General features: G+C 53.5%; 15 protein-coding genes across 15 annotated transcripts; 9 read left to right on the plus strand and 6 right to left on the minus strand.

Moving 5' to 3' along the window:
- The first annotated feature begins 24 nt into the window (after positions 1 to 24).
- On the plus strand, positions 25 to 683 carry BDV59DRAFT_185704 (LYR motif-containing protein). The gene is made up of 3 exons (XM_073690901.1): positions 25 to 225; positions 280 to 456; positions 505 to 683. The coding sequence occupies exons 1-3, from the start codon at positions 153 to 155 to the stop codon at positions 597 to 599; spliced, it is 345 nt and encodes a 114-aa protein (XP_073544656.1). The 5' UTR covers positions 25 to 152; the 3' UTR covers positions 600 to 683.
- slt11 (Pre-mRNA-splicing factor ECM2) lies at positions 684 to 2,107 on the minus strand. The gene is made up of 2 exons (XM_073690902.1): positions 1,943 to 2,107; positions 684 to 1,882 (listed from the first exon to the last, which is right to left on the minus strand). Exons 1-2 carry the CDS (start codon positions 2,081 to 2,083, stop codon positions 842 to 844), a joined length of 1,182 nt encoding a protein of 393 aa, XP_073544657.1. The 5' UTR covers positions 2,084 to 2,107; the 3' UTR covers positions 684 to 841.
- A 465-nt stretch (positions 2,108 to 2,572) lies between these two features.
- Positions 2,573 to 4,157, plus strand: erg6 (sterol 24-C-methyltransferase). The gene is made up of 2 exons (XM_073690903.1): positions 2,573 to 3,071; positions 3,125 to 4,157. Exons 1-2 carry the CDS (start codon positions 2,833 to 2,835, stop codon positions 4,017 to 4,019), a joined length of 1,134 nt encoding a protein of 377 aa, XP_073544658.1. The 5' UTR covers positions 2,573 to 2,832; the 3' UTR covers positions 4,020 to 4,157.
- Positions 4,158 to 4,710: 553 nt separating this feature from the next.
- On the plus strand, positions 4,711 to 6,072 carry BDV59DRAFT_195397 (SNG1 family protein; the record flags this gene model as incomplete). Its single annotated transcript, XM_073692555.1, has 1 exon — positions 4,711 to 6,072. The coding sequence occupies one exon, from the start codon at positions 4,711 to 4,713 to the stop codon at positions 6,070 to 6,072; it is 1,362 nt and encodes a 453-aa protein (XP_073544659.1).
- A 131-nt stretch (positions 6,073 to 6,203) lies between these two features.
- BDV59DRAFT_204911 (uncharacterized protein) lies at positions 6,204 to 7,388 on the minus strand (the record flags this gene model as incomplete). The annotated part of the gene is made up of 1 exon (XM_073694546.1): positions 6,204 to 7,388. The coding sequence occupies one exon, from the start codon at positions 7,386 to 7,388 to the stop codon at positions 6,204 to 6,206; it is 1,185 nt and encodes a 394-aa protein (XP_073544660.1).
- A 650-nt stretch (positions 7,389 to 8,038) lies between these two features.
- BDV59DRAFT_195398 (major facilitator superfamily domain-containing protein) lies at positions 8,039 to 10,724 on the plus strand (the record flags this gene model as incomplete). Its single annotated transcript, XM_073692556.1, has 7 exons — positions 8,039 to 8,409; positions 8,621 to 8,686; positions 8,752 to 8,881; positions 9,078 to 9,120; positions 9,170 to 9,817; positions 9,859 to 9,891; positions 9,970 to 10,724. 7 exons carry the CDS (start codon positions 8,039 to 8,041, stop codon positions 10,722 to 10,724), a joined length of 2,046 nt encoding a protein of 681 aa, XP_073544661.1.
- Positions 10,725 to 10,814: 90 nt separating this feature from the next.
- Positions 10,815 to 11,597, plus strand: BDV59DRAFT_102490 (uncharacterized protein). The gene has a single exon (XM_073686454.1). It carries the CDS (start codon positions 10,980 to 10,982, stop codon positions 11,442 to 11,444), a length of 465 nt encoding a protein of 154 aa, XP_073544662.1. The 5' UTR covers positions 10,815 to 10,979; the 3' UTR covers positions 11,445 to 11,597.
- On the minus strand, positions 11,489 to 12,533 carry BDV59DRAFT_102501 (DUF427 domain-containing protein). Its single transcript, XM_073686455.1, has 2 exons — positions 11,772 to 12,533; positions 11,489 to 11,716 (listed from the first exon to the last, which is right to left on the minus strand). Exons 1-2 carry the CDS (start codon positions 12,321 to 12,323, stop codon positions 11,534 to 11,536), a joined length of 735 nt encoding a protein of 244 aa, XP_073544663.1. The 5' UTR covers positions 12,324 to 12,533; the 3' UTR covers positions 11,489 to 11,533.
- Positions 12,534 to 12,681: 148 nt separating this feature from the next.
- On the plus strand, positions 12,682 to 14,207 carry BDV59DRAFT_195399 (putative MFS transporter; the record flags this gene model as incomplete). Its single annotated transcript, XM_073692557.1, has 4 exons — positions 12,682 to 12,852; positions 12,970 to 13,371; positions 13,424 to 13,774; positions 13,830 to 14,207. 4 exons carry the CDS (start codon positions 12,682 to 12,684, stop codon positions 14,205 to 14,207), a joined length of 1,302 nt encoding a protein of 433 aa, XP_073544664.1.
- Positions 14,208 to 15,285: 1,078 nt separating this feature from the next.
- On the minus strand, positions 15,286 to 16,124 carry BDV59DRAFT_185714 (Zn(II)2Cys6 transcription factor). The gene is made up of 2 exons (XM_073690904.1): positions 15,908 to 16,124; positions 15,286 to 15,852 (listed from the first exon to the last, which is right to left on the minus strand). The coding sequence occupies exons 1-2, from the start codon at positions 15,967 to 15,969 to the stop codon at positions 15,423 to 15,425; spliced, it is 492 nt and encodes a 163-aa protein (XP_073544665.1). The 5' UTR covers positions 15,970 to 16,124; the 3' UTR covers positions 15,286 to 15,422.
- Positions 16,125 to 16,298: 174 nt separating this feature from the next.
- Positions 16,299 to 17,408, plus strand: BDV59DRAFT_195400 (putative aldo-keto reductase (AKR13); the record flags this gene model as incomplete). Its single annotated transcript, XM_073692558.1, has 5 exons — positions 16,299 to 16,399; positions 16,452 to 16,531; positions 16,564 to 16,641; positions 16,697 to 16,766; positions 16,817 to 17,408. The coding sequence occupies 5 exons, from the start codon at positions 16,299 to 16,301 to the stop codon at positions 17,406 to 17,408; spliced, it is 921 nt and encodes a 306-aa protein (XP_073544666.1).
- Positions 17,409 to 17,471: 63 nt separating this feature from the next.
- Positions 17,472 to 19,520, minus strand: BDV59DRAFT_210015 (major facilitator superfamily domain-containing protein; the record flags this gene model as incomplete). The annotated part of the gene is made up of 8 exons (XM_073695510.1): positions 17,472 to 17,846; positions 17,916 to 18,120; positions 18,169 to 18,231; positions 18,392 to 18,731; positions 18,781 to 18,825; positions 18,873 to 19,090; positions 19,153 to 19,264; positions 19,314 to 19,520. 8 exons carry the CDS (start codon positions 19,518 to 19,520, stop codon positions 17,492 to 17,494), a joined length of 1,545 nt encoding a protein of 514 aa, XP_073544667.1. The 3' UTR covers positions 17,472 to 17,491.
- A 2,011-nt stretch (positions 19,521 to 21,531) lies between these two features.
- Positions 21,532 to 23,165, plus strand: BDV59DRAFT_210018 (putative MFS multidrug transporter; the record flags this gene model as incomplete). Its single annotated transcript, XM_073695511.1, has 3 exons — positions 21,532 to 21,555; positions 21,637 to 21,819; positions 21,880 to 23,165. The coding sequence occupies 3 exons, from the start codon at positions 21,532 to 21,534 to the stop codon at positions 23,104 to 23,106; spliced, it is 1,434 nt and encodes a 477-aa protein (XP_073544668.1). The 3' UTR covers positions 23,107 to 23,165.
- Positions 23,166 to 23,496: 331 nt separating this feature from the next.
- BDV59DRAFT_102523 (uncharacterized protein) lies at positions 23,497 to 23,915 on the plus strand. Its single transcript, XM_073686456.1, has 2 exons — positions 23,497 to 23,642; positions 23,693 to 23,915. Exons 1-2 carry the CDS (start codon positions 23,531 to 23,533, stop codon positions 23,827 to 23,829), a joined length of 249 nt encoding a protein of 82 aa, XP_073544669.1. The 5' UTR covers positions 23,497 to 23,530; the 3' UTR covers positions 23,830 to 23,915.
- A 198-nt stretch (positions 23,916 to 24,113) lies between these two features.
- Positions 24,114 to 26,295, minus strand: BDV59DRAFT_195403 (alpha-galactosidase D; the record flags this gene model as incomplete). Its single annotated transcript, XM_073692559.1, has 5 exons — positions 24,114 to 24,831; positions 24,879 to 25,677; positions 25,727 to 25,783; positions 25,836 to 26,134; positions 26,183 to 26,295. The coding sequence occupies 5 exons, from the start codon at positions 26,293 to 26,295 to the stop codon at positions 24,114 to 24,116; spliced, it is 1,986 nt and encodes a 661-aa protein (XP_073544670.1).
- Between the last annotated feature and the right edge of the window lie 440 nt (positions 26,296 to 26,735).

The raw sequence follows: 26,735 nt of genomic DNA on the forward strand, positions 1-26,735 counted from the left end.
GCGGTATTTGTCTCATCGCATCTACATCCTTCGACGTCAACTACTTCTGTTGAGTTTTGCGTTCTGCCTGAGATTCGATTATCATTTTGAGTGTGTCTTGGCGATACCATATACTTTTCTACCTTATTGTCCCCCCATCTTCCCCGTCGATCATGGCCTCACCTGTTCCCTCTGCCCGGAGTGCCTATCGCCAACTCCTCCGCGCCACTCGCATTGCCTTCCGCGGTTAGTTACTGGAGTTTCTGGATGTATCTGTATGACATTATGCTGACCCTTCAGATGATGTCCGTGTGCTCATGGCAGCCCGTCAAGAAGCCCGCCGGAATTTCGACAACCACCCCCGCCAAGGCATCGACACCCCCATGCAGATCAACCATGCCATCGAAGTGGCCAACATCCTCAGACACAACCTTGTCCAAGGCGTGCGGGAGTCCCAAGACGACAGCGCACGGTGGGGTACGTATCCGCGGAATACCGGAGAAAACTGATGCTGATACCTACTAGAACTACGGATCCACGAGGAAATCGAACGTGGTGACAACGACTCGATCAAGGTCGGTGGGAAGACCGTGAAGGTGGACAAGCCATGCTCCGCATAGCCTTCTTGAATTCGACGACTGTGCAGGTTGTGCAAATAGAGCGATGATGATATTTGCATTGTATTATAGTATACCCAAACTTTTTCTCTCCTTCGGCGTCTTCTGGGGTATTTGTATTGGGATTGATAGACTGTAAAGAAACACAAGAATGCACATTCAAAACAACAACGCCCGCTGCGAACATCCATCCCGTAGGCCACCCGTAGAAACAAAGATCGACACCCATGCAAACGCACTTTTGGTTAATCGCCCGACATACTCGAGTATTGCACCGGGCCGCTGCCGGGCGGAGGCGCAACCGCGTACGCGCGAGGCTTCTCGGCTTGCTTCCCAGCCTCGTCGCCGCCAGCCGTGATCGCCTTATTCCCGGCCGCAGCACTCGACGCCCCAACGGCGCTCCGACCCTCCCGGGCGTATTTCAACCGTTCCTCCCGATCCATGTTATCCAGCGGCTTGGGCTTACCCCAGCGAATGCGCAGCGGACATCCCTTAATGACAGCCTTCCCCTGACAATGTTGGGCCGCCGCCTCGGCACTCGCGCGGCTCGCGTAGTTGACGAACGCCGAATGGGCGCGGTGGGAGCAAATCAGCGATCGCAGCTGGCCGAACTGCGTGAAGAACGTGCGCAACGCATGCTCGGGGAGGTCGTCCTCCACACCCGTGACGAACAGCGACGTGATATTGGGGTCGGCGGGCGGCAAGATGTCTTCCTTCGAGGGCGGCAGCTGCGCGGTGCCAGGGAATGGACGTGCACCGCGGCCACCGCCGCGCACATTTCCACGTCCACCACGGCCCGGGAGGGGTGTCCCGCGTCTGCTCTCGCTGGTGCGGATGGGGCCGGGCCCATTTCCGTAGCGGCTGTGGACGACGGGAGCGCCGTCATTGTTGCGGGAGGGGTTTTCGGCATCGACATCATCATCTCCAGGGGCCGCCTCAATCTGCTGGCGTGGCTTGCGGTAGTAGGGCTCGCTGTTGGCCAGACGGCGGAGCAGCTCGCGGGCCTTCTCGTCGGTCTTCTCGTATTCCTCGACCGCACCACGGCCTTCCTCGATCTCCTTTTCGTGACCTTGCGCGTAATATTCCCGGTTTATAGAGCTTTCGGGGCCCGGGGCAACCATTTTCAGGGCAGCATCACGCACGACGATGGGGAGGCCGAAGGACAGATCGAGCATGCAGCATTGGCAGCAGTTCTTGAGGCGGGCGCAGGTCAGACAGATCGCGGTGCGCTTGGTACGTGCCGTGCGGTCAGCCTTCCAGCGGAAGATGGTAAATGGACGAGTACACTAGAAGGGAAGTCAGTGAGCTGTTAGTTTCTGTCTTGGGGCCTCGGAGGTGGTACGTACGATCTTGCATTCGGCTCCGTAGTCTTCCTTCAACATCTGGACGTACGGGTTGTCGGGGAGACAGCTTTCACAGACCGAGGGGAAATCGGTCGTCTCCCATCCGGACCGGTTCAGGTCCTGTTTGATCTGCGGAGGCGGCATGTTGGGGTGCAAGGAAGGATGGTGGGAGAAATGAAGATATGAAGATGGACGATTATCGATAGCAACCTTTGCGGGTGGCTGTTCTGTGGCTAGTGCTGGTGGCGTGGCGCATGCAGGCATCTGCACATGATTTTCACGTGATTATGCGTACTCCAATACGATAATGCGCATCGCGCCACCACGGCTTCTCGCACCCTTCGCACGGGAACGGGCCCTGGATATGAAAAGTAAATTTAGCATAGACATTCCACAGGGTCCAGTGGAGCGGAGCGGATCGGATGCGCCCCAGATGGAGCTTACGAATCTCAGTGTCCTCAGCGTGTGTGGCCTCCGTATTCATCGTATTCGGCGTATTCGTGCGTATCTCCAAATAATGCGGGCTTATGTAACCATATCGGAGCGGAGCAACAGTTTCTCCAAGGGGCTAGACCCAGATCCCCAGATCCCTTTTCAGTCTAGCGCATTTCATGCGACACTTTGATTGGCCGCGGGGGATTGTCAATCCTGTCCGCCTCCTTTCTTTTCTTGTACGCCAAACGTTCTTTTTGGTCGGTGGCCTTTTCTCGTCTCCCCTTCTCTCTCCATTCCTCTCTCTACTCTCCTCAATTCCTGGCTCTCGGGCTATAAAACCCTCGCGCAAGCCTCTGGTGTGGTCAATCTTCTCCGCATCCATCGCAATCTCCTCTTTCCGCACCACGCTCCTTCTCCATCCCCCTTTTCCACCGCAGACCGCCAGATCCAGTCTCGCAATGGCTCCCGCTGCTCTCGAACGCGAGGATCACTCTCGTGACGCCGACTTCAACCGTGCCCTTCATGGCAAGTCCGCTCAGGCTAAGGGTGGTTTCGCCGCCATGCGTGGCAAGGACGCCGCCGCCCAGAAGGCCGCCGTCGACGAATACTTCAAGCACTGGGACAACAAGGACGCCGCGACAGAGACCGAGGAGACTCGCGCTGCTCGTCGTGCCGAATACGCCACTCTTACCAGACAGTATGTTCCCCTTGTGGAGAGTCGACCCAATTCGCCTGTCTAACGCTCCACAGCTACTACAACCTGGCCACCGACTTCTACGAGAACGGATGGGGTACCTCGTTCCACTTCTGCCGTTTCGCCCCCGGTGAAGGCTTCCACCAGGCCATCGCCCGGCATGAACATTACCTGGCTCACACAATGGGCATCAAGTCCGGTATGAAGGTGCTGGACGTGGGTTGCGGTGTGGGTGGACCGGCCCGCGAGATTGTCAAGTTCACCGATGCCAACGTCGTCGGCCTGAACAACAACGACTACCAGATTGAGCGCGCCTCGCGGTACGCCGAGCGCGACGGCCTCAGCGACAAGCTCAGCTTCGTCAAGGGCGACTTCATGCAGATGCGCTTCCCCGACAACACCTTCGACGCCGTGTACGCCATCGAGGCGACGGTGCACGCCCCCGAGCTCGAGGGGGTCTACCGCGAGATCCTCCGCGTTCTCAAGCCCGGCGGTGTCTTCGGCGTGTACGAGTGGCTCATGACGGACGCCTACGACAACGATAACCCGGAGCATCGTGAGATCCGTCTCGGTATCGAGCTGGGCGATGGTATCTCCAACATGGTCCGCGTGTCGGAGGGTCTGGCCGCATTCCAGAACGCCGGGTTTGAGCTCCTCCATCACGAGGATCTGGCGGACCGTCCCGACGCCACCCCCTGGTATTACCCTCTGGCGGGCTCCTTCAAGCACATGGGGTCGATCTGGGATTTCTTCACGATTGCGCGTATGACGTGGTGGGGCCGTGGTCTTGCCCACCGCTTTGTGGGTGCGATGGAGACGATCGGTCTGTTCCCCAAGGGCTCGCAGAAGACGGCCGACAGCCTGGCCACCGCGGGAGACTGTCTGGTGGCCGGCGGTGAGAAGAAGCTGTTCACGCCGATGTACCTCATGGTGGGCCGCAAGCCGGAGTAGAGAAAACGAGTCATGCATGAATGCCCCGTACCGCATTGATTTGAGACAGATTGCATCCTGCTGATAGACGTGGCGGTCTACGTCCTTTAATTCGGTGTTTTATTATTACTACCTTTCGTCTTTTTTTTTTTTTTGCCCATTCTGATTTGTTCGGTTGATATCTTATTCTTGTCATTATTGTTGCGTACCGCCGTGGGATGTTGTTTGCCTGCCATCCATGTGTACAATCGCCGCTGTATGCGACGGTGACGAGTGCTTAGATGATTTAATAGCGTGATGATTTTCCTCGGTTCCAGTAAGGTATCTACGCAGTATGTCTCCCGTAAGGGGGTCAACATGCGTACGCCACGTGCACGTTAATTCCTGGCTCTATTCAAAATATAAGACGACGATCATCGGCAAAGAAAATATCCTCTTGTTCATGAATCTGATAAGATGGAGGAAAACCCGCCGAAAGGGGAAACCCGGCCGGAGATAGGTGGAAAGCCGATGGACCGAACAGCCACTCGGAGTTTAGGGGAATTCCGCAAGCAGAAAATATCCCGATCCTCAACCTCACCAATTCATGACATTCCCATCTTTTTTTTGCCATGTCGATCGGCTACTTAACTGTCGCTCCCTCGGCCTTCTATGCAAGGGTTCCCTAGCCATCTCGTGTCATTGTACAAGCGGTACACCCTTCCTTGCCACCATGAGCGACAAAGTGGATATGGCTGAAGCCGCCAATGAGGCGCCTCCCGCCGGAGTATCGTTCTTTGATCCCGCCCTGAAGGCCGTCCGTCGCCGGGTGTACTACCTCTGGGGTCGGACGGTTCTCCTGCTGTGCGTCTTCATCCTGGCCGTGCTGTCGCTCTTCTGGGCGTCTCAATTCCGCGTGGAGAAGAGCTACCCGGCCCTGACCATCTGGGTCGTCGACTTTGACGGCCAGGTGGAACCATATACAAACCAGACGCAGACGCCCATTATTGGCCCGGCGGTGACCAACCTGGCCCAGGAAATCATCGATTCCCCAGCCATCACTCTGGGTTACACCATCAAATCCCCCGCGGACTTCAACTACAACCCGTGGGCCGTGCGCCAGGGCGTGTACGACGAACATGCCTACGCCGCCGTCCTCGTCAACGCGAACGCCACCGCGCTGCTGTACGACGCCGTCAATAACGGGAACACCTCGTACGACCCGGCCGGTGCGGCCCAGTTCATCATCATCAGCGCCCGCGACGAGACCACCTACTCGAACTACATCGTCCCGGGCCTGACCGAGTTCGCCAATCGGCTTCGCACCAGCTTCGGCCCGCGCTGGATCCAGACGCTCACCGGGCCAAACAACCGCTCGCTGGACCTCTCGCGCGTGCCGCAGGCCATCAATCCCGCCATCGACGTCACGACGGTCGACCTCCGGCCGTTCGCGCCGGCCATCGCCACGCCGGCCGTCACCATCGGTCTCATCTACCTCATCATCCTGGCGTTCTTCAACTTCCCCTTCCTGATGCCCATCCACGCGCTGTTCATCAAGGGCGACCACCCGCCGCTCAAGATCCCGCAGTGGCTCCTCTGGCGCCTCCTCTCCAACATCGCGGCCTACTTCTTCCTTTCGCTCTTCTACTCGCTCGTCTCGCTCGCCTTCCAGATCCCCTTCTCCAACGACCCGGCCCCGGACACCGTCCCTGCCGCCAACCCCAACGCCTATGGCCGCGGCTCGTTCGTCGTCTTCTGGATGCTCAACTGGGTCGGCATGACCGCCCTCGGCCTCCCCTGCGAGAACATGGCCATGATCCTCGGCTTCCCGTGGAGCTCGTTCTTCCTGATCTTCTGGGTCATCACCAACGTCGCCACCGGGTTCTACGCGCTGGATCTGGCGGCCGGCTTCTTCCGCTGGGGGTACGTGTGGCCGCTGCATCGCATCGTGGAGGCCCTGCGGACGATCCTGTTCGGCACGCATTCGCGCATCGGCCTGGACTTTGGGGTGTTGTTTGTGTGGATTGCGGTGTCGATTGCGTTGTTCCCGATTGCGAGCTTGATCATGCGGTGGAAGATGAAGCGGGGGCTGTAGCCTGTTGCATTCATGCTTTGTAGATCGTGCATTGCATTGTACTCTAGACATTATTCTATAGACTAGTCAATAAAGTTATTACGTTACATTCTTCAATACAAGAATACACCCTCTTCTCTCACATCTCCCCCTCACTGCGCACCGCCGACACGCTCCACGGACTGCGCCGGCGCCGGCACCACACCAGCCATCTCGGGGACGCTGGCACGGGGCTCTGGCTCCGACTCCGGCTCCGGCTCCGGACTGCGTGGTGGGGAGGGCTCCAACAAGCGCGGGCCGGGGTTCTTCCCGGGGTTTTTGCTCGCCTTGACTCTGGCGGGGGCGGGGCCGAGCACCGGCGGATAGGCGTAACGGAAGCCCCAGAGGAAGAACAGACGGAGCTTGGTGGCCGCGCTCATGGCGTGCCATCTGCGCTGGAGGATCTCGGCGTCGGGTTGGGAGCGCGCGCGGTAGCCCTTCTTGAAGCAGAAGAGCAGCAGCAGGGAGACGGGGAGGACGGTCAGGGCCCAGCAGACGGGGAGGCCGCGCCGGGTCTGCCAGCCGGTCATGAGACGGCGGAAGCGGATCCAGGCCTCGAGAAAGCCGAGGAGGACGAAGAGGCCGATCCAGCCGATGGAGAGCGCGAGGGTGAGGCCGAGGGGCGTGATGCCCATGTAGGTATCGTCGAGGAACCAGTTGTAGTTGAGGTAGCGATCGTAGTAGTCGTCGTAGTAGTTGTAGTAGGAGTCGGTGGTGGAGCACGCGGTGTCGGTGGGGCGGTAACGGAGGGAGAGGGACTCGAGGGTGCTGGTGGGGACCTGGGTTGGGTCGACGTAGATGATGGTGTAGGTGTGGGAGCCAGTCGCGAGGGCATAGCTGGTGTCGACGTAGACGGAGGTGGTGACGGCGGTGTGCGGGAGGAGAGACTTGGCCAGGCGCGGAGGGAAGACCTGCGCGGCGACGGTGCTGGTCCATTGCGAGGAGCAGGAGGTCGGGGCCGTGTAGGTGAGGTTCACCTGGTAGATGTAGTCGGTGAAGTCGTTGTAGGAGATCTCGTCGGCGGGCTCGCCGACGCCAGTGGGATAGATCTTCTCGACGACAGTGACGGAGCCGCCGCCGTAGACGCGGTATTCCTCCTGGACTTCGGTGATGGTGGAGAGAGGTTCCGGGAGGGCGGTGGCGGTTGGGGTGATGCGGATGAAGTCGGTGACGGTGGTGGTGCTCACGAGATAGTCGTTGGTGTAGGTGGTTGCTTGGTATAGATCGGTGACGATCCACGGACGGCCCACGACGAGCGCCGGAAGGAGGCACAGTAGAAACGAGCGTGGAGACAGCATGGTGTCTGTCTATTTGGTGGATTTTCTACGACTGAATTTTGAGAATTTCCGGGAAACGTCTTACTTTTTATAGGCGAGAAGAGGCTGATTTGGTGGCGTGCAGTATACTAGAGCGAGAGAGAAGACCCTGAGCGAGCCGGCATGATTGGCCGGGTTTCATGCTGGGCGGCCAGAACAGGCGATACCCGAGAGGCCCTGGAATTAGCGGTGGTTAGTGATGGTTAGTGATGCTTAGGGGGGAACTAGCGGGGCTTAGCGGGGGGCTAGGGGCGAGGTTAGGGATTAAGCGAGGATCGATAGAGGATCGATGGACTAGGTGGATAGAATGTAGAAGAGGGAAGAATTAACATACAATGAAATGTAGTGATAAATACATAAAGATATAACTATGTAGAATTGATAATCCATGAGAAATAAATCAATAAGTAATAAATAATAAATAATAAATAATCGAGCTTCTCCCATGGGTCGCCTCTATACTTCCACCTCTCATGATGTCTGCGAATGAACCTTCATATGGAACTCTCTTTAAGGTATTTATCTTCGTCATTCACTCTCTGCTCTCCTCCTCCTCCTATTCTCATCATCTCCCCCTCTCCTGCATTTCTCCTTCTCTCCGGATCCCTCCTCTCACCCACCTCTCCTACACCATGACCACTGCATCTCCCTCTGGCGGAAACGCCGCCTTTCCCAATTACGACGCCGAGCTTGCTCACATAGTTGACCCCAACGAGCGCCGTCGTCAGGCTCTCACTCAGATCGACCAGGCTCCCTTTGGCTGGCGTCATGCTCGTGCTGTCGTCGTCGCGGGCGTCGGCTTCTTTACCGACTCCTATGACATCTTCGCCATTAACCTGTGTTCCGCCATGCTGGGCGTCGTCTACTGGGAGGATGCCGCGGCCCGTCCCGGGAAGATCCCCTACAGTGCTGATACCGCTATCAAAGTGTCCACCTCCGCCGGTACGGTCGTCGGTCAGTTGCTCTTCGGATGGCTGGCGGATCGTATCGGTCGTAAGCGCATGTATGGCTTCGAGCTGATCATCATCATCCTCGCGACCCTCGCCCAGGCCCTAGCCTCCGACTCGCCGTCCATGTCCGTCACCGGCATCCTGGTCTTCTGGAGGGTCATCATGGGCGTTGGCATCGGCGGCGACTACCCTCTGTCCTCGATCATCACCTCCGAGTCAGTTTTCCGTTCTTCCATTCGTCTCTCGTCCCATCTGATAACCTAGATTCGCTACCACCAAACACCGCGGCGCCATGATGGCCGCCGTCTTCGCCATGCAAGGCTTCGGCCAGTTTGGGGCCGCCATCGTCGCCCTCATCGTCACCGCCGGCTTCAAAGGCTCGCTCGCGTCCGCAGCCTCCGTGAGCAAATGCTCCGGCGTCTGTCAGGTCGCAGTGGACAAGATGTGGCGTGTCGTGATCGGCTTTGGCGCCATTCCCGGGTGCCTCGCACTCTACTACCGTCTGACCATCCCCGAAACCCCGCGGTACACGTTTGACATTGCGCGCGATCTGGTCAAGGCCGACGAGGACGTGCGCGCCTACATGGCCGGCAAGTCCGAGGGCCACCCAGACGAGGTGGAGCGAATCGCCGTGTTGCAGAGCCAGAACATCGCCCTGGTCATGCCAACGGCCAGCTGGGCCGACTTCCGCCGCCACTACTTCAACTGGAAGCGTGGGAAGATCCTCCTCGGCACGGCCGGGTCGTGGTTCTTCCTCGACGTCGGCAAGTCCATGTTTCCTGCAACTCTCCCCTACCGGTACTAACGAAACAGCCTTCTACGGCCTCGGACTGAACAACTCCCTCATCCTCAGCGCCATTGGCTGGTCCGGCGGCAGTACCGTCTACGAATACTTCTACCGGAACGCCGTCGGCAACCTGATCCTGATCTGCGCGGGCTCCATCCCCGGATACTGGGTGACGGTGGCGACGGTAGACACGCTAGGCCGCAAGCCGATCCAGCTCGGCGGGTTTGTGATCCTCACTGCGGTCTTCATCGTGATCGGGTTCGCGTACGAGCCCCTCAAGCGGTCGCACAACGGCCTCCTGGGCCTGTATGTCGTTGCGCAGTTCTTCTTCAACTTCGGCCCCAATGCCACCACCTTCATCGTGCCGGGTGAGTGCTTCCCCACGCGCTACCGCTCCACGTCGCACGGCATCAGTGCAGCCTCAGGCAAGATCGGCGCCATCATCGCGCAGTGCGTGTTCGGTCCCTTGGCGCACAAAGGGGCCGCCGGGGGGACGGAGTCCAGCGATACCCCCTGGTTGAACCATGTGATGCAGATTTTTGCGCTGTTCATGCTGTGTGGGTGTTTCACCACCCTGTTGATCCCCGAGACGAAGCGGAAGACTCTTGAGGTGATGGCGGGCGAGGAACCGGAGGCGTCGTCGAGTGAAGGGAGTCCCCGCGGGGAAACGAACAGTAAAGGGAAGGCGACTGCGGCATGAGAAGATAAATTGTAGATTGTGGGGAGTGGCATTTGAAAGTAGGGAATGGTAGGAGGAGGTGTTATTGCTGGTGTCGGGGTTGTCGGACGACGTCAGAATGCTGTCAGCAGATATAAACTCACCCAGAAAGCATGTCAATCCACCGGATCTTCATGATCTTCATTCCCGATCCCTGTCGCATCATGTCGGCGACGATCCCTCTGACGACCAAAACCACAACCGACGAGGCAGACGTGGTGGCCTCGCTGCGGCTGATCGCCGACAGCGTCGCGCAACAGCGTCAAGTCGCCGCCCGTCGCATTCTCACGCATCCGCTCTACCTCACCACCATCTCCTTCGCCCTTTACCTCATCTACCGTCTGGTCTACCGCACCTCCGACGATCGCGGAACTCTCCTCACCACATGGAGCGGCTGTCTGATGGCCAGTCTGCTGGTCGTACAATACATGACGGCACGGTACATCGACGCGGCCGAACGCACAGGGACTTTGCGATGGTTGTTTCAGGACGATCCCGACTTTGACAACGACAACAACAGCAACAACAACATCATTTATGACCTGTCTACTCTGAACGACCGTATTCTTGTGACAGCCTTTGGCGATGAGATCATCGGCACGCTCATCCTGCGCCCGATCCCCCGAGCCCAACCGCCGACGAACCCTGGGGAAAATTCTGGTCGCGGTGGAGACTCCCACCAGGGCTATCCAGGGACGGTGGGGACGGTGCGTGCCTGGACGGTGCGCCGGAAGTACCGGGGCCTCGGTGTCGGACACCATCTGTGGGATGAGGCCGGCGAGATCTGTCGTCGCGAGGAATGGGATGGTCCAGTGATGTCGCGCTGGCATGCGAACTCGGCTGCGAATCTTGGCCGCCGGTAAGCCACAGACGTGCGTTGGGCTGATGCTGCTATTCTTAGGCACAGCATCCCCGGGCAATAAATCTGATTCAGATCCTGTGCCCAAGTGAGACATCCGATGGGATGGTGGACCAGTCAGCCCATGGATATTTAATTCTGCCTGGTCCTGCTGAACGCTTCTCGACATTCTTCCCTCGTTGTTTTTTTTCCCCCCATACCGTTCGTTACTCCCACTACCACTACCACAATCGCCCTCATACTCCTAATATCTAATACAATGTCGACCACCACCTCCGCTGCCTCCGCTGCCTCCACCTGCACCGGCAACCGCTGGGTCCTCCCCGTGCAGGATGCAGCCTGCGGTCTGCCCAACACCGGCAACTACTCCGCCGTCATGGACAAGTGCTGTTCGCCCGCCAAGGTCACCAAGTACGACGACGACTGCGGCCTCTACTGTCTCGCCCAGGAGCAGAGCACCAAGGACCTCCTCGACTGCATCTACGATAACAGCGCGTCATCCGTCCACGGCGACGTCTTCTGCAGCGGCAACATGACGGCCACCGCCACTGCGGCCGTGCCCTCCAGCACCGGCTCCGACTCGACCGGCACCGCGACGGGTACCGGTGCCCAGGCCTCGGCGACTGGCGAGAACACGGCGGTGGCCATGAAGCAGCCCCTGTCCAAGGGGGGACTGGGCGTCTTGGCTGTGTTGGGACTGTCGGCTGTCCTCAGTGTGTTTTAGTGTCCGGCGCGCCCTGTACTGTCCTTAATAGTGTGCATTTTCAGTCTCGATTCGATAATTAATTGATATCAATCCACCAACGCCCGACCTCAGGAGAACGGCGTCACGGGCTGCTCCTGCTTCACCCCATCCACCCATACATCTACCTTCTCATCGTAGAACGCAATGTGGCCTCGAATATCCATGCTCTCCGGCAGCGGCGCCCTGTACCACCACGCCAGCCCGGCTCTTTCCCTTGTCCCTGTCTGGACGATGTAGTAGCTCGCATCACCCTGTTCCATCAGCACCGCCCCACATGACAAGAACTCAAGCTAAGCATCCACGAACCTTGTACGGGCAAGTCGTCTTCCGCCCCGGATCATCTTTCAACAGATCCACCCGCACATCACTATGTGGGATATACTTCCGCACGGGGAGCCCGGTCTCATACAGCAGCTTCGGCCGGGTGGTGTTGGCCACCTCGACGCCGTCGATCTCCACGCGCACGTGCTTCGACGACTGCAAGATCTGGATCCGCTTGTACGGATCCTTGGGGTGGCCGTACATCCGCTCGTCTTCTTCGAACCACGCGTCCACCGCGTCGAAGGAGATCTTGGCGTAGTCTTTCAGCACACCGGACTGGATGTGCGTTACCGCCGACGTTGACTCCCGTGTGGAGATGACGAGATCGTAGGTTTGGTCGCCGTTGGAGTTGGTGCCATTGGGGCGAAGGTACGTAGGCTGGATGGCGGAAAAAGGGACGTAGTAGACCGGGTAGAAGGGGCGTTCCCAGACGAGCTTGGCGCTTGGGACATCGACGATGAAATGTCCTGCGAAGAGAACGCGCACCCGTCGCGAGACGTCCTCGGAGTATCCGGCAGGAGGGAAGGGCAGTGGCATTTTGCTGCTATACCCGTATACAGATGTGGGTGTGGTGGAGAGATGACGATGCGTTCATGCGGGGTATATAGATCCATGGATGAATAATCTAGAATCAACCAGCTGTCGATGATTCGATTCGAATGTGGATGATAATATAATACACATGTACCTAGTATCCATCTATACGGTACGAAGCTCTTGATAGTTAATTGTATCTCAATGACCCAGCTACGGGGTATAGTTACTTGGCATGTCCGAAACAGGCAATATATCCAGCAACCCCTCTTCCTCCATCAGCCTAAAATTCCTGCTTCTCATCCCATCGCCGCAAGATGTAGACACTTCTTAGCCTTCACCATCATCGTCCGCATTCACCATGGCCACTGATACCCTCACTGAAGCCACTTCTCCCAGCCAGGACTTTGTCCCGCCAGTCCATGTCTTTCCGGAAATGGAACGCTGGAATCAATCCCGGTCGAACGTGCTGAAGACACTGGCGACCTTCTGGAGCTTCCTCGTGATGGGAGCAAATGACGCGGCATACGGAGTGAGTCTCTCCATCAGACATGAATTGGTCATACTAACCACGATATAGCCCCTCATCCCATACGTAAGGGCCTGGATAAAATGCCTTATACTCCAGACCATATGCTCACAGCCCTAGCTGGAATCATACTACAACCTCTCCTACACGGTCGTGTCTCTCGTCTTCTTCTCACCATTGGGAGGCTACACCCTCGCTGCCCTACTAAACAACAAAATCCACGTCCACCTGGGCCGTCGTGGCGTCGCCTTCATTGCCCCGGCTTGCCATCTCATCGCCTACATCGTCAATTGCGTGCATCCGCCCTACCCCGTCCTCGTCGTCTCTTTCATCTTTGCCGGCTTCGGAAATGGTCTGGCCGATGCAGCCTGGAACGCCTGGATCGGCAACATGGCCGACGCCAACCAGATGCTCGGCTTCCTGCATGGCCTGTACGGCGTGGGCGCGGTATTGTCTCCCATCATCGCAACTTCTCTGATCACCCGAGCCCATGTCGGTTGGTACTACTTTTACTACATCATGGTGCGCACGCCCAAACCGTCCCCCAGACCCTGACAGTATCTCACACTGCCAGATTGCCTGCGCGGCCCTCGAGCTAGCATTCTGCCTCACCGTCTTCTGGGACTCAGCCCCATCCTCCACGGAAACATCCCCCTCCGATGACTCCTCACGGGGCGCCCTCCGGCGCACCCTCTTCACCAAACACAGCGGCCGCGTCACCTGGATCTGCGCGCTCTTCCTCCTCGGCTACGTAGGCATCGAGGTCGCCATCGGCGGCTGGATCGTCACCTTCATGATGCGCGTCCGTCACGGCGCCGACTTTGCCAGCGGCATGTCCGCCACCGGCTTCTGGCTAGGCATCACCTTTGGCCGGGTCGTGCTAGGTTTCGTCACGCCGCGCCTAGGCGAGAAGCTCGCCATTATCGTGGGTGTCCCTGACTGCCAACAACTCCCCCCCAAGTCTACTAACATGAGTGTAGATCTACTCAATTCTCGAAATCGGCTTCGGCCTCATCCTCTGGCTGGTGCCGAACTTCTACGCCGGCGTTATCGCTGTCTCCATGCAGGGCTTCTTCCTCGGCCCGTTCTTCCCCGCCGTCGTCGTCGTCGCGACTAAGCTTCTGCCGCGCGCGCAGCATGTCACCGCGATCGGGTTCGCGGCCGCCTTTGGCGGCGGGGGCGCGGCCGTGCTGCCTTTTGCTGTCGGGGCGATTGCCCAGGCCCGTGGGGTGCAGGTGTTGCAGCCGTTCATTATTGGGCTGTCCGGGGGCATTTTTCTGTTGTGGTTGGGGTTGCCGCGGATGCCGAAACGGAGGGGGAGCGATTGCGGTGATCGCGAGATGGTGGATGTGGAGTAGGCAGTGGGGGTTGTGGCGATGTGGGGGGTTCTGTTTGCCGAAATGGGTATCTTGGCCAGCAGCACGATGAATGAGTATATGCGGGTGGACTCAGACCACACATATATGTACAGCGTCCAATGGATATATTGCGTCATGGGCATTATTTGAAGATTACATGGACTTCCCGTGCTCCGTCCAGACCTGAGATGACATGGAATACTCGGCCACAACCACCTTGTTCGTACCTCCTTCCCCGCAGACAAGCGATACTGTTTCCACAGGATCCCCCAGCAGGTTCATCTCGACGTCCGGTAGTCTATAGCATTCTGGAACAGCCGGGGTCAGGGTATCCGCCGACATGATGTCCGTCCCACCACCTTCTATATCCACGACCTTCCGTGCAACGAGAGCAGAGATCCGTGCATCCCACATGCCTTCGCGGTGCAGACTAGTCTCCAGTAGGCGAATAGCATGGACTCGGATGCAGGGTACGCGGCATTTAATCGCAGCATAGTACAGTGGGGCAATCCAACCCATATCCACGATCGACCGGGACATCACGAACTGCGCGGGTCGGATACAGTAGTGGGGATGATGCCGAATGGAGTTTGCCAGGCCATCAAGGATGCTGATCATTAGCGAAAACTCGGCGGTGTGCGAGTCGAAGATCATTTCATCGCCCGGGCGAAGACAGGCCGCTGCCATGATCCTCACCATTATCTGGTAAACGTGCAGAGTTCGATAAATCGTGATTCCGTCCTCGGACTTGGCTTCTTGCATGGCCGTCTGCGATGCCTTGTAGGTGGACAGCCAATGTGCAAGGCCTCTATGGATCTGTTCCTGCCGGTGGCGTAGGTCCTCCGGAGGATCAGTTCCAAGACATCCGTATGTTCGTGCCTGGCTCGTCAGATGGAAGGTGGCGCCCATCAAGAGCTCCATCCCCTGCCAGGCTTGTTTGAAGGAGGAGAACTGCGACGGGTGGGGCTCTAAGGGAGCCACGGGGAGCAGTAATGACGACTTCCGGTGCATCTGGTTGAGAAGCTCCCGCTGGATGTGAAGCCGCGACAATGCCTTCCTTACCCAGACGCTGACAAAATCCCCGTGTCGCAGCAGTCTAGTTGATGTAAGAAGATTCAGCCCGCTCCGCAGATGGAAAATGTCCCCGAAGGAGCTCTAGCGAGACAAATACAATGCAAACGGTCAGTGCGATCTGAAAGGCCGTCTTGTCGTTCGCTAGGAAATGGGGCTGTGTCTTATAGCCCTGCTGTAGCTCTCTAATGTGAATTTCTCGTCCCGGCCTGCCCCCGGATGGTCGTCATCCATAATGCCTTGCCGGTGGACGGAACTTAATGCCAGGATAGCATGCAGCACAGCTGGCTCAGCGACGCTAGACTGTAGGAGAAACGAACTCCAGAACGCTGAGACAAAAGACCCAGGGAGTCTAGTGATGCTGCGATGCTGGAACCAGTCGAGATAGGGTCCCTCCTGTTTGCTTGCCGCTTGCTGGGGGTGGTACGAGGGCTGAGTGATGGTCAGGGGGGACGGTTCACTGCTCCGGTACGACTTCCCACCACCCCAGATACCATAGCCATCGCAGTGGCGCCCCGTCGAAAGACACCGATGACATGCTGGGTAGCCTTCGTCACATTTGGCCTTGCGGATTCTAAGCGATCTCAGTAAGATCGCGGTTGCTCGGGCGAAGGGATACCAACACCTACCGGCACGTTTGACATCCCGACTTGACTCTGCGTTTACGCGCAGGACGATCGCCTTGATCCATGTTGGGGTATACACGTTGCTGAGAGAACGGAACGAAATGAGTGCAGGAATATCTGATAATCGGCGACAGCCTCCTGATTCCACTGCGGGAGATGTGATTTGGCCGTTCGGATATGGCGTCGTATGATTGGCCGACGAGGATATGAATCTCCCCATCGGGTAGTCCCAGTATACTTCCCAGGTCAGGTAGGCTGGTGGACGCCTGGATTTACCATCGAGAGCGAGCGGAATTGTGAGCTCGTCTAAGATTCAATTAGCAAGCTCGGAAATTGGATAACACTATTGGCTAATGGACTTATATACTCGGACTACCGCTTCGGTCTCATGGGCATGTCCTATACCGCGTATGGCTCCATCCCAGACGACCAGGAGCGGTTTGCCCTGCTTGACCGTGCAATGGAAATGGGTGCTACTTTCTGGGATACCTCGGAGTATGTGATCAATAGAAATGGGCATGCGTTGCTGTTCTTAACATCTTCATAGTCTTTACGGTGACAGCGAGGAACTCCTGGGAAAATGGTTCAGCCGAACGGGCAGACGGAGCCATATCTTTTTGCCACCAGGTTTGGCTATGTCCAGGGGCAGCTCATGGAAGTAGATAGCTCCGCCGCATACTGTAAGAAGGCTTGCGCGGAGAGTTTGCTCCGGCTATGGACCGATTATATTGATCTTTGTAAGCCACCAAGGGAGCCATCCACAAGACCTCCATCATTGATAAAACCCGCCAGATTATCTCCACATTCCTGACCCGCGGACCCCAATTGAAGAGACAGTCAAGGCTATGGCAGAGCTTCAGGCGTGAGATACCATCCCGTTACGAGTAATGTGCCATACTTATACACCCCTAGTGAAGGAAAGATCAAGCACATTGGTCTTTCCTGTGTCTCTTCCGACACACTTCGCCGCGCATGTAAGGTGGCACGTATTGCTGCAGTGCAGACTGAGTATTCTATATTCTCGCGCAACATCGAAGGTCCAGAAGGCACAAATCTCCTAGCCACATGTCGAGAATTGGGTGTCGCAATTGTGATCTCGTGTCCCCTCGGCCGCGGCTTGCTGACATCCACCTTCAGCAACGGTGACCCCATCGGGGATGGTCATGATATGCGCCCCATAGTCATGCCTATATTCTCGGACGACAACCGAGAGCAGAATATTAAGACCGCCGGCGGCTTGAAAGCATTGGCGGACCGCAAAAATTGCACTTTGTCTCAGCTCGCCCTGGCGTGGCTTCTAAAGCAGGGAAATGACATCTTCCCCATCCCGGGTACAAAGAGGATGAAGTATCTAGAAGAGAATTGGGGATCCCTCCGTGTCTCTTTATCAGATGAGGAAGAGGCTGAGATTATTGCCTTTTCAAGTGAGAACCAAATGGCCGGGGACCTGGTACCGGAGAAATTCACCGACTACATCTACCGGGATACCGTTCAAATGAGTTGATGTCATATTCAGGACAGAGGCAGCTGTCAATCGTGGAAATTGATGTAGTGTCACTATAAGTTCCTCTATTTATCATTGAGAGCTCAATATTCGTTTCCTGTAACAGCTCCCCATATGTATACCCCCCAACTCGCCACAGTGAGCAGTAGAATCAGAGTAAAGCCACTCAGGGAAATAAATCTTGTTCGTCGCCGTTTTTGCACAAAATGATGATCTCGTAGCTCAGCAAGAAGCCCGGGACCATCTTTAAACCTCTTTTTCTGCGCCCACTGCAGCGGAGCAAAGTTCCTACTGTCCAGTAAGGTCGTCAAAAGAATCGAGGTAGCGATGACTACCAAGCAAATAGCTAAAATTAAGTAGACATAATTAACTCGAACGTATGAGCCATTATCCTGGTCCTGAAGAACTCCAGTGATCAGCCTTACAACAATGCTCATTCTAGCTCTCACATTAGCTCGCTGCCTGGTATCAATTTTAATTTATGACTGGATACCAAATAGGACTTACGCATTATCGATGGTTGATTTTATAGCAGACGCTGTCCCGAACACAGCCTCTTCCCACATGATTGTGCGAATGCTATCCATCAGGATAACACTGCTTGTACACTTCACCACGCCATAGGCTACAAAGCTGAACACGAGACCAGTTTTCGACTCGGCATAATTCAGTAACACCATGCCGAAAAGCAAACAACTTGCTGAGAAGAATACTGGCTTCGAGGTTAACCTGGTTCTTTAAGAAAGAAAAGAATACCCACAAGCAAATACTCGCTTCCCATAATGATCTAAACAATAACCCATCAGAGGCGCTAGAAAGAAACCTGAGAAATGATATTGTTTAGCGAGATGTAATATTAAATTCCACTGTTTGTGCTCTGAAGTTTTCACTTTCAAGATCTCGAGATGAGACTTTTGTAGGTAACTAGAAAATTGCCGCGGAGCTTTCCACAGGTGGGTGTATTGGGCCTGATAATAACTTACCACCATATTGTGCCACGGCACTATACCATCCAGCACTAATGGGGTCAAGGTGAAATAGTTTTTCGGTTAACTCGGTAGAATTCTGGCTGAAAACCGAAGTGGTTGTTGATTCGAACACTGCATATGCCATTATGACCCAGTACATCCATGGTAGCTGCAGAATTTTGGTAAGTTTGAACTTCTTGTTGGATCTTCGAAGGTTATCACCAGTAGCCTCATCTTTTGGGGGATCATAATGCCGATCACAGTAACGATCTAGAAGCCAGAATAAAATAGTGGCGGCATTTCCCGTCAAGTTAATGAATACAGCGACCCAAAAGGCCCACACGAAGCCGCAGTCCTATCCCTAAGCATTATGGTATAAACAACATAAGCGTCGCTATACTTACCTGGGAAATAATATTTGCCGTTGCTCTACCAACAAATCCACCAACCTAATGGTATGAGCATATTTCACCGCACAATATAGTGGTATGTATACCTTACTAGCGGCGGCTTCGAACCCAAGAGTCATCGCAAATCCATTCCCGGGAGAAAACCAAGCGGAGAACATCTTGTACTGAGCTATCTGCGTGGAGATATGACCTATTGAGAGTATGATTCTGCCGGTGACCATGAAGTCGTATGATCGGACCGTCGTAGCGGCAGCGACCAACATCGATCCAAGGGTATAAATTAGTTTCCCGTAGACCACCATCACTAGGGGGAAGCAGCAGCTCAGTCAGTCAATATTCAAACTGTATTATGACTCTTGAGCTAACCAACGCCTCCGATCCTGTCTGTTATAAGCCCGCTTGGGATGACGAGTATAGTGCTCATGAAATCGTCGCTCGCCTCTAGGAGGGAAAACTGTGTGTTGGATATATTCATTTCCTAAGTTTATTAGCAGAATTTTGGGGTTTCAAGATGGACACAGCCTTACGTCTTTGATAGTGCTTTTCAGTGCCTTCGTAACACCAGAGCTCCAATGCCATGAAAATCCGATACACGAAATAAAAAATATGGCAACAACTTTGAAATGCAGCGGGATAGGATTTTTTACATTGACATCTCTCCTTTCCGAACGACCACTCCAGCCATCCGCATCCGCGACGGATGAAGATGTCGAGGGACCTTTGATTGTAGCCATCTTGAGGAAGCGTGTGTGCGCAGAGCAATCAGTACCAACTGCAACACCGGTCTTCGGCTGCGACGTTTTCTCCCCGTTAGACTTGCCGATTTCTGTTAGCTTTTATAATTTGCCAACCGAGACAGACTATCTCAAATACGGCGTGCGTCGTAGCCAAGCAAAACTTATGCAGCAGGTGGTGAGGGGAACGCCAAAGCTCCAATCTGATCGGTTGACAGAGGGGGGACGTGTGAACAGTACATGCGATCATCGATGTGGATTAAATGCGATCCGGGCTAACCGCCAACAATAGTATGCGTCAGGGCATATACAGAATCTACCACCTGAGTATAATTATCGAAGAGCTGGTCCGGATACTACGTATATAGACTTATTCTCTTCTACATTCTGAACGTTCGATATAGATCTCTAACTTAAAACCAAACCGTAGCTTATATCGACCCACCATGATCTAGGAGATATCCACATTTTATATTATCTCGCGCTATCACATTGACCAGCAGTGAGAATTAGACAGAGGCTGGCTGATACTTGCATGCGCCCGGACCCAACTACCTCCAGTGACAACGAATCACGCATATAACCATGTCAAAGCCCATTTTGTTAGGCTGGTCAGGCTACATGCGATTCATCATTTTAACTCCGCTTTCGGTGATGATAGGCATGATGCTTGTCCGTTGCTTCGCATGGAGCTGACCGCTAACCCCCTCAGGGACATATTTCCGATCGAGATTCCCGAGAGCCAAGTCGGGTCTAACCGCTCAGGCTCTCGGTAATGTGATGATCACTACGGCGTATGCATACCCCGTGTACTCGCCTCTAGTAGGCAGCAACGCCCCGTCTTTGGAGTGTTGGTCTGCCATATCTAAACGATGAAATTAGCAAGAGACAGGGAATTGGGGTATGTATTACCGTAATTTTCAACTAGCAATTAGATGCTAAGCCCAAGGGCTCGAGTGAACACGCCAAGTTCCTGGTAAAACTTGCCCTCTGGCCGTGTATTCAACGATTTTTTCGACCCTGGCCAGGGAATCTACGGCGTCCTCCTGCCAGCACAGGGCCTGGATAGCATCTTATACCTTCAGTTCCTCAGTCTATGGGACTTCGCTCAGCGCGTACAGATCTGTCATCTCTAAAGCCCTCCTCCCGTATCCCCGCTTCTTTACGTTTTACCCTTTTTTTTTTTCCCTCTTTCTCCCTTAAAGTTCCCTCGAATTAAGCATTCAAAAAAGGTCCCAACTGAGAAGCTGGGGCGATTTATATTTCAATATCTGGTTTGGAATTCACCAGAGCCTACAAACTCTTCGGGATCTGGCAGGCTTATTCTCCCATTCCTTGCTTTTTTTCTCCATTGTCTTTGTGATTTATTGAAGAAACTAGAAAATACATGTCATTTTCCTCAACGGGAATCTTTTACAAGGGCTAAATCTCTGTGCCTGTACTATAGAGGAACGAGCCTAAATCCTGCAGAGAAAAGGTGGCCAGTGGAATAAATATCTAAAATATGGTACCTAGTTATTGATTTATTGATGGACCATAGTCGCAGGGCTTTATTTTGGAAGATGACGTGATTCAACACCCGTTACTAGCTGTCTCGAAAGGTTCTTCTATCGTCCACCTTGCCTCCCAACCACCTATCGAAGGAAAATTTGGATAGTTTTGGGTGGGAAGATTGATGCTCACCGTAGACATGCAAGGCACAAAAGCGGTGTTATCACAGACGTATCTCCGTATTGTAACCAGTCGCGGTCCAGAAATCTCGCCATTCCCTTGCAGACCTGCTGGGGATCGCATCGATAAAAAGACAAAAACCGAAAATGAGTTTCCAGGGGGGGTGCAAGATTCCTTATCGGAAATGGCTATTATACAAAGTAAGGGAGCAAACTTGAATTGGAATACCTTGATTCCTCCTATTAATTGACCTGCTTGTCGCTTGATCCTGTGGCACTAACAAGTGGAAAACGTCAGCTCCATCCGCGAGCACTGTATCATCCACATTCATCCCCCAGCCATGAAACAAGCAGACCGTGAACTTGTGTGCAATTATCAGAGCCGTCCTGAAAAAGTTCAACATGTTGAAATTGGCGAAAAAACTCCAGGCGATTCGCGCTATGAGCAAACTCGCAGGCCATACAGTATACTGACGGAGAGGGAGAAAATCTATAATATACTCTTGTGTTCGTTGGTGAATTTCCTCTGCCCCGTCGCCAACAACATATACTATCCAGCCCTTGGGCCCCTCTCAAGAGCCATGCATGTGTCTAGGACGGAAATTAACCTGACTATCACTATATTCAAGGTACATCCGCGACTAAGCTCCAAGTGAAAACAAGATAGACACTAGCACTAACCCAGTTAGGTCGTCCAAGCATTTACACCGTTACTTATTGCCAGCTATTCCGACCGAAATGGTCGCCGACCGGTCCTTTTCGCCTGCCTCGTTATCTTTCTGGCGAGCAATATTGGCCTAGCACTTCAAAGGCATTATGCAACTCTCCTTGTACTTCGATGTTTGCAGAGCTTCGGTAGCAGTAGTATATCTCTACTCGCCAGTGCTTCCGTAGCCGATCTCGTCACTCGAGCAGAACGCGGGAAATACCTATTTTATTCCTCACTGGGAGTGACAATCGGCCCCGCCATCGGGCCCATTATTGGGGGCCTCTTGATACAATTCTTGGGATGGAGGAGCGCCTTCTGGTTTCTAGCTATTCTGACAGGACCCATTATCCTCTCAACAATCGTCTTCCTACGGGAAACCTGCCGAGCTGTGACGGGAAATGGTAGCATACCACCACAATGCTGGAACCAGTCCATACTTCAGCTTGTCCGTCGCAAGCATCAACGAGAGCCAGATTATGATTCCCGCACCGTGTATAAGCGCCGGCCAAGTTTCATGGACGTGATCAAGATTGTTGGGACCAGACATGTTGGATTGCTTATTATCTGCAATACAATCCGTTTCAGCGGTTCCATGGCGATACTGAGCACACTGCCAGCAATGTTGGAGGAGAAATATCATTATAGCCCATTACAGATTGGTCTATGTTACATACCATATGTTGCTGGGGGCATAGCAACAAGATGGACTGTTGGAACTGTAGCTGACTGGAACTTCAGGCGCCACGCACACCAACATGGCGTGGATATTGTCCAGAATCAACAACCGGAAATTGACGATGTACCAGTTGAAAAGGCCAGGCTGCAGATTGCAATACCTTTGATGTACTTCTCATCTATATTTGCTCTGGGATATGGCTGGATAATGAACTACAATGTTCATATAGCAGGTCCACTGGTCCTTCTTTTCCTCTTCGGCAACACAGGAACAGGGATCTCTAATTCAATCAAGATGCTGGTGATTGACATTCATACTACCAGGCCCGCTACAGCGACTGCCTCCATGAATAGTATGAAGAACCTGGTCGGAGCTGGATTTGTAGCTGCCGCAATGCCACTGATCGAGGTTATTGGGATTGGGTGGGTAGGCACAATCTGCGCTTTTATGTGGCTCCTTGTCACCCCACCACTTTGGATTTTATATTTCAAGGGTCATGAATGGAGGAAACGTAGAGGCATACAAGATTGAACTATCTTGCTTTGTGATCGAGAAGACTACTTTCATAGGTAATAAAAACGTTCTGCAACTATGGCAGTCAGACTGCCTTGTAAGGAATACCCGTCACAGTTGGGCTTTTCTGTGGCGAAGGTACCAGCTGGTTACTACCGTCAGTGCCTAGCCATGCTTGAGAATAAATCTCACTGAACCAGAAATGTGTATTTGTCAGACTCGTATTCATCAAACCCAAATTAAATTATGTAAAGAGTGTTTTCATACAATGTAAATTAACAGTTCAGCTGCCTATCAGCATTCTCTCCAAGTGGGGGGCGAGAAATCGGATATCGGATACGAGGCCACCACAAATATAAGGTACAGCTGCACCCGACACAACAGGCTTCGCTCTCTATGAATTCACTTAAGTGTTCTTAGCAGCCTCTCGTAGGTATACAGAATGTCTGGACCTACAAATAACACCTACACTGGCACTTGCCACTGCGCACAGGTCAAGTTTTCTTTTTCACTGCCGACTCCGATCGAAGAACAAGAAGTTCATGAATGCAATTGTATGTTATCTTGCCTAAATTATTAAATAGCGCGAACCCAACGGCGGTAGGCTCAATATGTCAGATTAACGGGTATCTTCTCGTTTATCCTAAGGTAACCGATATCCACTTTGAGCATAGCGACGACGATGTGAAGGTCAGTATCTTCTTAATCCATATTTTCTTAATCCGCGATGGAAGATGCTAATCATGTCAGGCCTATACGTTCGCTTCCAAGCAAATTCCGCATTACTTCTGTGTCAACTGCGGCACGAGCGTCTACGCCAAGTGTAGTATGCCTAAGTTGAGTCACCTCGTTGCTGTGAATGTGAGTCAACATCTGATTGAAGAAGACTTGCTAATACCCCTAGGTACGCACTTTGTCCGAGATTGATATAGGGTCGTTAAATGTGAAGAAAGTTAATGGCCGCAGCCTTTCTTTGTGAATTTCTGCTTCTTCCTGTACTGTTGTTACTTATTTCCACATCATATTTAATCAAAAACCCGCATCCCCACAAAGTCTGCTGCATACGCCTGGAAACCGTTTCCGCCATTCACATTCCCGACGATAATTTCATTGTCACCGTCAAACCAGCCGTCCATCGATAGCCCTAGTGTTGCAGTATCCCACCATCCCTTGCCAGGGCCAAAAAGTTCGCTGTGTCGACCACTTAGGGGAACCTCGAGCCGGACAGGCTCTCCCCCATTGAGAGATAGGGTAATATTGCGAGAATTTGCGCCCCAATCCCAAGATGAAGAGAAAGCAACTTCATTGTTGATGTAGTCAATCTCAACGTACTTTTTGCCTGCCGATGCGGGAATAACACCACGGGCCGTACTGTTTGGACTGAGATACCCCACCTTTGAACCTACGGGCTGACAGAAACCTTCACCGCAAGATTCGCGCCGTGCATCACCAGTCAGAGTGAAATTGTGGGCTGAATAATAGGTCCCGTTTGGAGGAATTACTTGTATTGATTTGATGTGCTGATAGTGGGAGACTGAGATTGTGTTGTTCGGCCCAGCGATGAGAGGGACGTTCGTTGTCACCTGGCGGCTGGACGGAGGAACTGTGAGGAGAATATTTTGTTGATTTCCATTTACATGGATGGTGATGTTTCCTGCTGAGGCTGGCTTGTCGAAGTTGATTGTGATCGTATGCTTCTGACTAGTCGTGCGGGCATAGATGGATTGGAAGACTGTACCTCCACTAAATGAATTTAGTATTCGCACTCAGCGGTTGATACTCTGACTCACCTGTTTGTAGTTCCAAATATACTCCTTGGATAAATTTCAGATGATATAGTGTCCTGAAGTTCGAGCAGCATCGTACCGTGGCCATTTACTGTGGCCGTATAGGACGTTTTTACATCTCGGCTCTGAGACCCGCGCCAGATATTCTTCACGAGACCAGCGTACTGTAGTTCAATATCAGGTAGATCCAATGTAATCTCTCTTGTTTTGTTCTGCCAGTTGATCACAGCTGCCACTGTTCTACCATGTGACAAAGGACCACTCCACACTTCATAGCCTTGATCAGTCCAGCGTCGGCGCAGAGTTGCGCTGGCCCCCAGTTTGTCCTGGTTATATCCAATAACGTCTTTCTGCTTCAGAATGCGCAATGACTCTTCACCAATTTCCGTTTGACTGTCTTTCAATGCAGCCCCAATAACTAGCGGGCTTTTGAGGATAGCCCATAGGGAGAAATGTGTCTCTTCCTCAGGGATAGAGAACACTCCGTTTCCCACCATAAGCATGTCGAGATCCGGCCACTGACCTGGACCAGCAAATTCCGTCTGTGGAACTGCTTGGTTTAGTGTGCGAAAAATGCTTCTCCAGGCCGGGATAATATCATTCCCTATCCGCCAGGAATGGCCGAGGGCTGGTGCCCAAAGCGCTGGGAAATCAATTCCCCATTCACATACTTGGAAGAGCATAGGGCGCGAAAGTTGTTGTAGAGCGGCCGCCATGGTTGAAAATCGAGGCTTAGGAGAAGTACTGGGTGCGTACTCGACATTGGGGTAGCCAGTTGCCGCGTCCGAATAACAATTGTCATCTACAGCTGTTAGCTGTTTATCATTATTGCGAGCCTGGTGACAACGTACATTTTAGAGAGTCAGCCCCCCATGCAGCAAATGTCTTTGCATCTTGTTCTTCATAACCTGGAGCCTCGGTATCAGCATTGGTTTTTCGCTTTGCAAATATCATGCTCACCCAAACTTCCCACCTGGTCCGGTGGACTTCCGCAAAGTTTAATCCCTGAATCTCCGTAAACCCCAAACAGCAACCCTAGGTCGTGTATATACTGTCCAATTGCAGGGAATCCGCTGGGAAACTTGGTCTCATTCCATGTTAACGACCCATCAGCCAGTCGGTCGGCAACAGTCCATCCGCAGTCGATTGTCGCGTAGCGATATCCTAGGTCAGCAAGGCCAAGGTCAACCAGCGCCTTAGCATTCGAGCGGAATATTTCTTCGTTTGGGAGACAGTTATAATGGTTGTATGTATTCCAGCTAAAAACCCATCAGTTCCTGAAGCGAGTGTATTCTGATATCACTGACCCCATTTGAGGAGTCCTGGCGAGACCGTCTTGCAAGCGGGCGTGTAAGGGTGCATGACTCCCTGCTGCAAGAGCAGCGGAGAAAAATAATGGCAGCATAATTATTGAGTCCATTTTGCGCTATGCCGTGCATGAATTGGATGGTCATATGGGGAAAGGTCGACAATTGTTTTTTATAGTGAAACTGGGCATCCGGAGTCCCCACATTGTAGCATATGCAATCGGCCCCAGGAAACAGTTGTATGCGTAGACTAATTGAGTTTCATTCGTGCGGAGACGGATAAATATGCATCATGTTTATGCGGGGTCGGAGAATTGCCTCTTTCGGAGGTAGGAAATCCTCTTGGCCGTCAAAAGTATCCGGGTTGAAACATGGTGTCGAACGATATTGTAAAAACTATAGGATTCTTGTGTCGATTAGGCTAAATTGATCCATTTCCAGGGAAGTGATGCGGGCTACTATAGCTTTTAGATAACAGCTTCTATATGAGGCTATGATATAAGATGTGACGTGTCCCCTGAATCTCCATGGGCCGTCTAAAATAGATTTTGTC

The sequence above is a fragment of the Aspergillus ambiguus genome (genome assembly GCF_047715705.1).
Source record: "Aspergillus ambiguus strain CBS 117.58 unplaced genomic scaffold BDV59scaffold_37, whole genome shotgun sequence".
Classification (NCBI taxonomy): domain Eukaryota; kingdom Fungi; phylum Ascomycota; class Eurotiomycetes; order Eurotiales; family Aspergillaceae; genus Aspergillus; species Aspergillus ambiguus.